Source organism: Lepeophtheirus salmonis, chromosome Z, assembly GCF_016086655.4.
Source record: "Lepeophtheirus salmonis chromosome Z, UVic_Lsal_1.4, whole genome shotgun sequence".
Lineage (NCBI taxonomy): Eukaryota > Metazoa > Arthropoda > Copepoda > Siphonostomatoida > Caligidae > Lepeophtheirus > Lepeophtheirus salmonis.
The window spans coordinates 13,624,073-13,636,874 of NC_092584.1; the positions used below are offsets into that span (position 1 = coordinate 13,624,073).

The 12,802-nt window shown below is 30.0% G+C and overlaps 1 protein-coding gene across 4 annotated transcripts in view; it reads right to left on the reverse strand.

Annotated features, from left to right (window-relative positions):
* LOC121130481 (protein turtle) overlaps window positions 1-12,802 on the reverse strand; it is a 263,769-nt gene that overhangs the window by 106,813 nt on the left and 144,154 nt on the right. For 2 of the 4 annotated variants that reach the window (XM_071893656.1, XM_071893655.1), the window contains exons 9-10: window positions 8,567-8,729; window positions 1,839-2,132 (exon numbers count right to left, since the gene is read on the reverse strand). In XM_071893656.1, the coding sequence (XP_071749757.1) occupies window positions 1,839-2,132; window positions 8,567-8,729 (457 nt within the window). The remainder of the gene's footprint in view (window positions 1-1,838; window positions 2,133-8,566; window positions 8,730-12,802) is intronic. The other 2 variants (XM_071893658.1, XM_071893657.1) reach the window with 1 other exon arrangement.

Consider the following 12,802-nt stretch of genomic DNA (forward strand, 5'->3'; position numbering starts at 1 on the left):
GGCCAAATAAAATAATGAGAAATTGATGGAGTTTATATGAAAGGGACTATATTGCTAGGAATTAAAGGCGCATCAATCAAATAAAGCTTTTAAAATATAGTTAAAATTCTTGGGTTTTCTAAATCATCCCATAAATTTGAATATAACGCCTTAAATTTATTCAAATATGTCTATGAAATATAGGGTTGTACACGTATATGTATATGAAAAAAGTAAATTGGGATTTTCACTTTTTCTGAGTTTTTGTCGCAGATTGCCTTTAGGTTGATGCATTATTTGATACCACCATTAGGGTGTACCAAGACATATATCCTCAATTTTTTTTCTCAAATATTTGAAAAGCAAACACCCATTTTCTTTCTATTTGATTTCAGAACTCGAATATACAAAAAAAAAAAATCTCAAAAAAAGACAACGATAGTAGGTGCTCTCGAGAGCTTAAAGTCAATTTAATGACTTCATCGTTGGATGGACCGGATAATTTACATTCAAATGAAGATACCACAAAAAATACTTATAATAAATGTATTTTAACTCATTTGACTATTAGTGAATAGATGTATATCTGTTGTGAACAAGTTTGATTCGTCTTATTTGAAGTATATACAAGTCATTCAGTAAAATGTGTTTAAACTTTCCCTGTCCAACCTACTCTAAAAAAATTGTGATGTTGAGTTTATCTTTTAGAATTCATCTTTCAAACGAGTTAAAATATGTTTATGATGTATACTTTTTGTGAAATCTTCATCTGAATGTTAGTTTTTTGGTCCACCCTACGATCAAGTCAACAGATTGACTTTAAGCTCTCGTAAGCACCTCTTATCATTGTATTAAATAACTTTTTTTTTTTTTTTTTTTGCATATTTGAGTAGCTGAAGATCAAATATATTTTTTTTAAATGCATTTTTGAAACAAACTTTTGGTTTTATGGGTACCTTAACCACTATGCTATTACAATTCCTCTTTAAATGTATTACAACGTTATCCTATTGAGTCCAAGTTTCTTTTCCTTACAAATTATCCGGGCTCATTGGCGTCCACAGATGTTGGGCTAAAAAGCTAGTAGCCCACCTCCCAAATTAATAAATTTTTGCTTTTTACAAGAATTTTTTCCCCTTAATATTAATATTTGCATTTTATTTCCAAAAAAGGTTATAGTTTCATTTTTTTTAAAACTATATTTCTAAACAATAAATTATAGATTTTTGAAATTTTTTTCAAAAATTTATTTTTTGATATTTTTTTGGAAACAAAAGTGGATTATTAAAATTTTTCTTAAAAAATGTAATAATTTAAATTTAATTTTGAAATTTGTTTCCAGAAAATTTAATGTTCTGTGAATAGCTATAAATTTTTTGAATATTTTTTCCCAGAATTTCAATACTTGAAATAATTTTTTTAACTATTTTTCAAAAATTTAATTTTTTTTGTGACTAGTTTTGATTTTTTTTTTCAATTTGCAATTTTTTCCTCAAGGTTTCATTTTTTTGTCAATAACTATAGATTTCGGAAAAATTTTCCAAAAAATTTAATATTTGAAATTTTTCCAAAAATTGAATTTTCTGTGAATAGCTAAGAATTTTTTTTCTAAAAATTTAATTTTCTGTGAATATGGCAAGAAATTCAATATTTTAAATTAATTTTTAAATTTCTTTCAAAAACATTTAATTTTTATGATCAGCTAATTTTAATTTTTCGATTTTATCAATGTAATTCCAAAAACAAGGCCCTTAAAATAGAATCCTCCTAACCCCCGTGGTAATATTTTTAGTATTGTTATAGTTGAAAGATTAAAAATACGTATTTTTTAAATAAAATAAGTGAGTGTTAGTCTTTACCTGCAGGTCTTATGTGATAAATACAAGGAGCCTCCGAGGGCCCCAACTCATTAGACGCAGAGCATGTAACCGTCCCGTAGTCCAAAGCCGTCTTTGGTGAATAGACTAAGTGACTTGTAAGCCCTGTACTTTTATATCTTGAGCTGGGGAAGTCCACGGCGTCACTGGATGTGTTGAGGCTCCAATGGAAACGAATGTTTTTTATGGGATTCGCTTTGACGGTACAAGAGAGCTCTACGTTCTCATGGAGCGCTACACTTGTTATGCTAGGATCCGTTGAGCACACAGGGGAAGCTATAAAACAAATAGGTATTGGTTGTCACGGATTGTTTTTTTGTTAGTTGATAGGTCAGGAGCGTCCACAGGGGATGAGTTAGAGTCACTGTAGCACCCCTCCCCGGAATCAGAAAATAATTTTCTTTTATTAAAATGTAATGTTTGATTATATTCTTCATAAAATTTAATTTAATTTTTTAAATATTTTTTTCCAAATTTTTGAAAAAAAAAAAAAAAAAAAATTAAGTTTTGAAATTTTTTTACAAAAAATTTTTATATTTCAAATTTAATTTTAAAACTTTTTTCCAAAAAATTGAATTTTGTGTGTTCAGCTGTGGAATTTTTTATTTTTGAAAAAATTTAATTATTCAAATTTTCTTACACAAAATTTAATGGATTTAATTTAAAAAAAATTCAACACCAAGCCTCATAAAAAAATATATATATAATCCTGCGGACGCCCCTGTTGGTGCATGCAACACGTTATCTTTGTACAAATAGTTATTTATAAAATAAAAGGAACACATTAAATCAAATTCATCTCCTTGGTGGTAATATATTTTAATACGAGTATAATGATTCTTATTAGTACGTACAAGAGACTGGAATATTATGGCCGCACACTATTTATAACTATTATTCACAGATAATGTTTAGTACGAAAGCTTTGTATCATTTCTCATTGAAGTTATAATTGATATTTTCAAGCATATATAAATATTTTAAAGCAGACTGACAAAACAACAAATTACATATTGTGTGACATAAAAGTGATCTTCATTAAGATCAACGTTAAGATTTTTATGCATTGCTATTTAAATCAGTTTAAATATTTAATATCCTACATAGTATTAAAATAATTTATGTGATGTATGTCCCTCTTAGAAAAACAATGATAAAAATGCATTTATTTAAAAAAACAAAAAAAACAGAGATAGATACCGACTTTAAACATAAAATAAAAGTAGTTTATAATTTTTTTTTAGTTACGTACGTCAGGCCATCTTTAACTCAGATCAGATTCCTGCGCTCTGGAAGGAAGTTTTTTTAAGGAATGGATTGTATATTCGAAAATGCACCAAAAAAAAAAAATATAAATCCAAAAAAAACAAATTATTGCACTAACAGAACGTGCATTAAATACGAATTAAAAAAGGGAATTCGGAAGAAGATGAGTGAGTCAATCTTAGTACGTATCTTCAATCTTCATTATATTTATGGTTGAAGAAAGAAAATGGCAAGTTTGCATTGTCAATGACAATAAATAAATCAAAGAGTCAAACATTTAAAAAAATAGTTTATATTTACCAAAATCAGTATTTTCACGTGGTGAATTAAATGTTGCTTTTTCAAGAGTGTCAAAAGGGATGCACGTTTCATTGTATTTACATCAAATGGACAGAAAACAACGAAAAATGTTGTATACAAGGAAGTTTTACAATAGAAACTTAACTATTATAGAATTATAGTTGAGAGTAGATGGTTTTAGTTTAGAATTTCAACATAAGCAAGCTATATATAAATAAAATCTTAATTGGCTATCTTTAAGATAGTGTGCTCGTGCTAGTGTCTTTGAATATTTGATTTATTAGAACTTTTGTTTTTGCTAACAATGCTCATGTTCAGTTAGATCAGTGTTTTTCAAAGTCGGTTCTGCGGCATACTCAAAATATACATATGTTTTGACATTTAATTAAATACTATAGTAGGTCTGTTCTTTTAAAGGAAAGGTTTAGTGAAGAAAATATATTCAAATTGAACTATTGTTTTCTCATCTTTCATATTATTGTCAAAAATCATTGCTTATTCTCTCTTCTTCTTCTTTTATCTTCAATAAACCTTCAAATGTCCTTTAAAAAAGTGTGCAAAAATAAACAGCAACATGCAAAAAGATTAATTGAAAATAATTTATGGTCTTTATTTCTGTATATTTTGTTATTCAAAAATTTCGTTCTTGGAAAGATGCTATTTTAATTCCTCCAGTACCTTGAAGGCCAAACAAAAATGTTATTAAAACCATCTTTAAGAGCCTTAAAGACCAGTATGAAAAATTTAAATCCAGTCACTGGTTTGGCCGTAATTCAAGGATACACAGACTTAAATACATTCGCATAAAATATAGGGATATATAAAGTGAAGTAATAAATTCTGAGAGTTTTTCGTTGGATGTCTTTAATGACCTGTATCTCACAATTTATACAATGCATGAAAAAAAGCTTGAAGTATGGTTAAAAAATGTTCATTTTTATGTTTTGTGTTTGGAGAAGACAGTTTGTCTGTTACAACGTTCCAAAATAGATGTAAAAAGAAGAAGAAACAAAACACGATATCAGTATCACTACGAGCAATGTGAAAATAAGGAGCAGACGTGAAAAAAATTACTAATGTTTATGGACCCAATACAGTAATGAATGCAAAAGTAATGCATTGTTTCCAACAATTACATTCTGGTAATATGGACGCCGAAAATGAGGCATGCTCTGGTAGGCCAATCATCGAAAATGTCGATAAAATAATAGAAATCGTCGAGTTGGACAACAAGAAATATACATGTTTGATTCTGTAATGAGCCCACTACACAGTACATATGAGCCTTTGCCCACCAGATCTGAGTCGGTACCAAAGGTCGTTAGAGTAGATACTAGCAGGCAAAACTTTGACATAGATACAACGACAATTACATTTATTTTATACAAGATTAGGTTTTAGGCACAAAAAAATTATTTTTTTGTTAATACTTATGGATTTTGTAATTTTTTTCCAAAAAAAAAGAAGTAACATTTCATATTTTTTTCTATAAAGTTTCATTTTTTGATCAAAGCTATATTTTTTTAACCTTTTTTGAAAGAAATCCCAAAAAACAAGCCTCTTAAAATAAAATCCTCGTGAGGCCCTGCGAACATTCTTAGTATTGTTATGTTTTGTGAACAACTGTGGATATTTGAAATTGTTTTCTACAAAATTCCAAAAACAAATTTGCACCCTCTCAAATATCCTAGTGAACGGACGCCCCTGATGCCTCTAATTGAGGTCCTAAACACATCTTCCAAACATGAATAGAATATATTACTATTAATAAAGTATCATTGACATATAAATTACTTGTTTCGATGTCTTTATTTATAAATAGTTAACAAATAAGGAGCTTATTATTATTTTAACATAAGTAGCATTTAAACTAATTTGTGCAGGTCTTAGCTTAAGTATTCTTATTGAAAATAAAACCAAGGAGAACTTTATTTATTATAAATGCATGGGGGGGGAATAAATAAAAGTTAAGCTTACCTAGAAACATGTTATAAATATACATTTTATGTTACATTAAATAGACTGTCCCATTTTTGCCATTATATTACCCTTACACAAATACCTTTTCGGCTTGGAACAATTAAAAACTGACTTGAGAAAAGTATAAGGCTTCTCATTTTAATTTAAATAATGAGATGGATGCGTCATAATTAACTTGGTGACAGTCTTTATTTAGGGTCAAAGACCGCTGTCCAGGCCAGCCCACTTGTGGTTCCTTAAGTTAGCTAACATCCATCATATGTGACGTCATGAAAGGGTTTCCTTTTTTTAAAATTACTCTCATACTGTGTGGTCACCATTGGCATCTGAACACTTACTTATTCAATCATTTATGAAGTTTGAGTGATTGATCGATGAATTTCCATTCGCGCACTCCAAGCAGTTGAGCGTCTCAAGAATCATTGTCTATGCTATCAGCAAGTTCAAACGTTGGAGAGGAACAAGGATTCTATCAAAATGGCCAAACTGGATATGGACAAGTTAAAAAAAATAGTTCAGGCCAATCCCTTCAAGTCCATGAGGGATCATGCAAGAGATCTTAGGTTTTCACACCAGACTTCCCAGATAGCTATCGAAATAGTAGGTGAAAAGAACTTTGTGAGAGTGGAAAGGTCATTTTCGACTTCAGCAATTGCACAATCTTTTGAATGAGTCTTTAGAGCTCTATTTATAGTTATTTTTGTTGAAATTCTATTGTTAATTAATAAATCATATCTTGTTGAAGTTGGAAATTCTAAGTGCTCAGATTTTAATGGACCCCTCACTATATTACAGAATCAATTATATTTTATAATGCATTATAACGAAAAAAGGAATATTTTTTACAAGAAATGTGCAGTTTTATTAATATATATGTCATATATTTTATTTGAGTTAATATATCATCGATATTTTCTTAGAGTTATTATATCATCGATATTTTCTTACAAAATGAAAGATACTGGTAGTAAGGACTGACGATCCTCAGGACCAATCCCTTGGGCGGACGTTCTTAGGGAGATGTTCTAAGTCTGGACTGGACAACAGTCGTCGTAATTGTCCATTTTTAATTATATTGTTCCGTCTCAAATATTGTATTTTGGATATTTTTAAGTTTTTGGTTTATTATGAGTACAATCTTATTGTGACCTGATTTTTAATCATTTCAGGGTCTATGATGTGCTCAATGACTTGTAGTTGCTCTAATTTAAAAAAGAGAATATTCTTACTGTTATGATTTCATTAAGTGTTATATTTTGCTATGTTATGCGTGAAAAAAATATGGAAAATGCAAATCATTGGGTAATTTTAGACCCACTACAGCAGAGATATCTAACTTTTTAATATAATGGGCCTCATTGCAGTTGGCTAAAGAACCTATTTAATTAATTTTCATAATGGCTACATAGAACAATAATATTATAAACAATTTTATGAAGTTTGAGTGATTGATCGATGAATTTCCATTCGCGCACTCCAAGCAGTTGAGCGTCTCAAGAATCACTGTCTATGCTATCAGCAAGTTCAAACGTTGGAGAGGAACAAGGATTCTATCAAAATGGCCAAACTGGATATGGAAAAGTTAAAAAATTTAGGCCAAATATACACGGCCAAGAAAAAGTTTGGAAAAACGACTTCTTCGTAATTTTCATCAATTTTTATGAATTTATCATTATTTTTTACTTTAACCCAATGAAAATTATTATGAAGATATTGAAATATCCATGAAATATTTTTTAATTATTCTTCTGTAAAAATCCTGCTGTTTTGGTCAGGCTTAATTTTACATCTAATTTTTCTCTCTGGCAAGTATAAGAAATTGGCAGTCAATTCCTTCAGAATAGTTTTCATTCCATCTCCGGAAGATGCAAGTAATTCCTTGTGGACAGATATTAATTGGAAGGAAGTATTTCCTTCAATAAGACAACGATCCAAAAAATACATCCAAGCTCAACTATAACATCTTGGAAAAGTAAGAAGCCTCTCACATCTTATCTATTATAAAATAACCAGCTCAACTTCTTTAAAATTTCGGGAAGAGTCCCCTACAAATAAGAATGAGTTGTGAAACATTTTAAAGAATGCATGGAATGATATCAAACCTACCTATCTTGAAAAACTAACAGCAAAAATATGTCAAAAGTCTTAAAGTAAAGACAGGATTTTTTGATGAAGCTTAAATTTAAATAAAAATACATTGATTTTGTAGAAAAAAAAAAATGTTTATGCCCATATTGAACCTTCCTTTTTCTTCATTTTAATAGATCAATTACTGTGTTACCTGAGGAAAAAGTCATTGGTAGATAGAAAAATAAGTGAAATTCCCTTTTTTCTCAAAAAATTTCTAACAAGTGTAAAAAAAGGCCAAATTTAATCTTTCAATACCGATTTGAATACCCTGCTAGAGTTTCAGAAAATACGAGATGACGTCAAATGATTTTTAATGATTCTACGCTGCAGTACCTCGGACTTTGATGAAATTTTTGTAATTTTGCGTAGAAGTACTTTTTGAGCACATTAAGGAGGCCACGGGTTGGACATCCCTCCCATACACTATTTAAAACAAGTTGCAGCGTAATTTTACAGATAAAGTGAATAATAAAATTTCCTGAAGTCAGTTTTACCATGTTAGTTTTTGTGGATGTTTGACAGACCGACAATGCTTACGGTTTCCACTTCTACGTATAATATCTAATATAAAGTGCTGCGAATATGTTATGAGGAAAAAATTCCAAGAGGTGAAATTACGAGAGGCAAAAACGACAGCCTAATGTATCATATCTAAATATACCTATAATATTTTTTTGATCACATTAAGAAAATATATCACGATTAATTTTATCTCTTATATGGATAATCTGTGTTTTTCATTCCTGTTTTTTCTAAAGTACGAGTATATTCCTCTATTACATAAATTAATAAATATATTGAATCCCAAAAAAAAAAAAAATTACTTGAATCAATAACTCATTTTTTTATCCTAATAAAAAAATAGTAAACGCACTTCTATAAAAAGGCATTTAATTATGATTGAAACGTCTTTCAATGAGTTCCTTTGTTCCTTTTATTCGTTTATTTCTTTGATTATATATTATTTCTATTTCTTTTTTTAGATGTACATAGGGCTACTCCTAAGGAAGGTAAAACATTAATAAATTACTTACATTTAACATTTAGAATCAGTGGCTTGGAGGCAGACTTTCCTATTTGATTCTCGGCTTCACAACTATATACTCCAGACTTGGACTCATCCACTGTTTTAAGTATTAGAGTGTCATCCGTTATAAATATGGTTTTGTCATTCTTTGGGATTTGTAGAGGACTTCTCTGTAATTGGAATGAAAGAAATTGATTATGTAGGTGTGCACAAAATTGCAAATTGTATATTTGTAATACAAGCAGGAGTACCGCCATTGCCAAAAGTTATTAATGTCGACCAACGGATAAAACAAAAAAAATGCCTATAAGCTATGACCTAATAGTTTCGAACATTAGTCAAGGAACAGGGGTAAATTACCCACAAATGGGGTAATTTTGTCAACTTTGTGGGTAATACGAGTGGTCATTATTTCTATGATTTTCATTTCCTAGTAATAAATAAAATAAACAAAAAAACATTCTGTGTTGAAGGGACTGTAACCTCCCCCTTCCCCCAATTTAAGGAAGTTTTGCATTCTACTAAAAAAACTAATATTTGAAAAGAATTTAATTTTCTTTGAATATCTATATGAATTTTCGAAATTTTCCTCCAAAACATTTAATGTTTGAAATTTAGTTTTGAAATTTTTTGTCAGAAAAATTTAATTTTTTGAGAATACCTATGAATTTTTGAAATTTTTTTTCGAAAAATTTTTGTCTTTGTGAATAACTGTGGATTTTGAAATTTTTTTCCAAAATGTAATACTTGAAATTAAAATTTTGGTTTTTTTTTCCCAAAAAATATAATACCTGAAATTTAAATTTTGAAATTTGTATCCAAAAAATTTACATTTTTGTCAACAGCTGTGCACTTCTGATTTTTTCTTACAAAAAAATTTAATTTTTTGGGAATTTTTTTGTTAATTTGTATATTGAAAAGTTAAATTTTTTGGAAAAATATTTCAAAAATCCATTGTTGTACGTAGAAAATTACATTTTTTAAGACAAAAAAAAGCATATATTAAATTTTTGGGAGAAAAAATTCAAAAAATTCGCTGCTATTTATAGAAAATCAAATTTCAAATATTAAATTTTCTGGTAAAATTAAAAGTTCCTTAATTTGGAGAGGGGAGCTAGAGCCCCTCTCCCTGCAGACGCCCCTGATGAGAGATACGCATAGGGGTGTCTTCATCAAGGAACACAAAAAAAAGGGGGGTGGAGTAATGAACATTATACTTCCAAGAACAATAATAATAAGCAAAATGTACTATAATAATAATCCTAAAACAAAGTTTTATCTTTTCAGACAAACCCTCTTCAGGGAATACAACTGTTATATTCTCTTTTTTCTTTATTTTAAAAAAAAGGAGATAAAATCTCAAGAGAGGGAAAATAAAATGAAGAAAATGCTTAACCCTTTCTGCCAAAAAACATTTATTTATTGAATATATGAAAAAATAAAATTGCTTCTACGTACACTATAGTTAATATATGTAAACAGACATTTACGTTGCTAGCCAGCCAGTCAGCCAGTATTTCATATATTCGTTTTATATAAAAATATGAATGGAAAAAGGAGGTCCTTACTAGTTAGAGTCATTATGTTTATTAGTGTTAGGATTCGGTCCAAAAACCTTACAATTATTGTTTTAAATTTTAAACACTTTTGATATATACAGGGTAGGGCAAGAAAATGTGGATTCGAGAGATGGATAATACATTTTATAATTCAATAATAGGTACACAAAAAATATTAACAAAACATGTAGACAAGGTTTATGCAGAATTTTTTTTCTCACTCAAATTGGCCACCTTCATTATCAATCACAGACTTAACACGTCGCCTGAAGGCCATGCAGGAGTTGATGACAAACTCTCTCGACAAGTTGTCCACTGGAGCCACTATGGAGGACTTCAGTGAGTCCACATTTGTTAATGAGGCCCTCTTGGTTTCCCACTCATAAGTGTCCCATATAGAAAAGTCAAGTGGGTTCAAATCTGGTGAGTAAGGGTACAATATCTTTTTATACCAGAATCGAGCCATGTTATCTGCACATAACTTTTGGCACTTGGCAGACGTATGAGAGGGGATGTGTCTTGAGTCCACACGTAGTTACCTTCTGGGTATTAGGTCTTCAGCCATTACAAGATGCTGTACCTAAGCACCTTATTGTGGACCTCCTGCCCTTTTTTCTGTACAGGCTTGAAAAAGAAAAAAGGTATCTTGTTTCTATCATAGACACCAACAATGAGGATCATTTTCTTCTGAAGTAATTGGTGTGGTGTATCCCTTGGACCTCTTCTTTTGTTTGTGCAAGCCAGAAGTCGTTCCGGCGGTTGTGGAATTAATCAGCTTTGAAAATGTTATTGTACAAGAAAATTTTCACAATTGACCAGTTTGACGGTGTAAATAAAAGAGGGAAGGTGTGGTGTAGATTATGAATCCAGGACCGCTACTAAGCTCGTCGGTGCCCTATAATATCATAACTTAAAACATCTTACGCTAGGGGTTTCCAAACTTTAGTATGCCAGGACACCCAACATACATTTTTAGTTGAGGTCCCCTTTATACAAAACATGAGTACAATGTATGTGTAGACTGAAATCAATCCTCAACTCTCTATCTAGCCTCCTATCACGGCCTCCACTTGAAAAAAACTATTGTCTTTAAAACCCTTAGCTTTAGGGCCCCGCTGGAACTTGGGACACTACTCACTCTGCGTATAAGTTAACTGTGGCCCTGATTGTATCTAATATCATTTCATGAGCCCGAATGTATTAGCGAAGCCCCTTGTTTTAAGTGGCTGTTACCAAATTGAGTAGTATAAAAAAGAACCAAACCCGTTAGAGCTGAATCGAGACCCAAAACCAGTAGAACTGTTGAGCCTGGCACAACCTTGAGCATTTTTCATGACAATTGTACTCTTGATATGTAGCGAACGAGTGGGATATTATATCTAAAAAATAATAGTACAAGATAATTGAAAAGCAAGAAAGCACAAAAATAAGAAGTACTCAGTTCACCCCTACTCACCATTGATGCGTTTAATTTACATATTAAGTACATAATAAAATCTCAACTTGAGAGTTTCATCTAGTATAATTTTAAAGTTTTTTTTCCCTCTCCAACTTATGAGTCACAGAATGGGGTCAGGGAAGTTTTAAAGTTGTTATTAATGATACAAAAATTATGTATTTAGGACAAGATCTGATCCTTATTGAAAGTAGCAAACTTTAATTTATAAAGATATATAAAAAGGGTTCAGAATCCGTTACTTATAAAGTATTATTCCAAATTATTAGCTGTTCCTTTCTGTTTAAAAATGACGCTTCAGTTTTCAAAAAGAAACTAAGATAAAAGTTTTAAACTAAAACATAACGACTTTAAATCTATTATGTCTTTTCGTCATTTGGTTATTGAAAAAACATACAAATAATAAAATAATTATGATCCAAAGAGCTGATCAATAAATACAAGTCATTTTAAAGGTGGAAAAGTACTCATAATTTGCATCTCTTCTCACCATTTGGTTATTTAAAAAAAAACTCCCTTCAAATTCAAAATGGAGTAAAACAGCTGCCCACAAAATCAATGGATCCATTTCGAAGAGTAGGGGATAACTCACTTATAATTTTGCATTTCTTTTCGCCAAATAATTATGCAAATAACTCAAAATCTCACATAGAATTCAAAATGAAGAGAACAGCTCACGAATATGTCATTTTTAATTTGAGGAAAATAACTTATAGGCTTGCATCCCTTTCGGCCATGTGTTTATTAAAATAAAAACTTAAAAGAAAGACATTAATCAAGATCCCGGCTAAAATTCAAAATGGCGAAAGTATTATGATTAATTTCCGCCCCCTCTTTTTCCTTGGGGATTTATTGTACAAAAGCAAATAAATTCATTAAATACATATTATATTTGTACAAACGGAACGTATAAAATTATGAGATTACATCTACTAGTACGGAGTGCCCTTCCCATAAATTAGAAATGCAATTTTCTCTTTATCTATATTAGGGTACAACATATTTACATAATGTCCATAATTTGATTACCTTTGAAATAGTTTGCAATTTATGAAGGCCTATTTTTTATTTATCATGAAGGTATTATCATCAATTCCTTTTATTTTCTACGAAAATAGCAATAGTAGAAAAATAAAATAAATAAATAAAGAAAAAAGTTATTTCATATTATCCCTCTATTTTCTGTTTTGTAATTTTGTTTCGTTTTAAGAGAAATTCTTAAATGAGT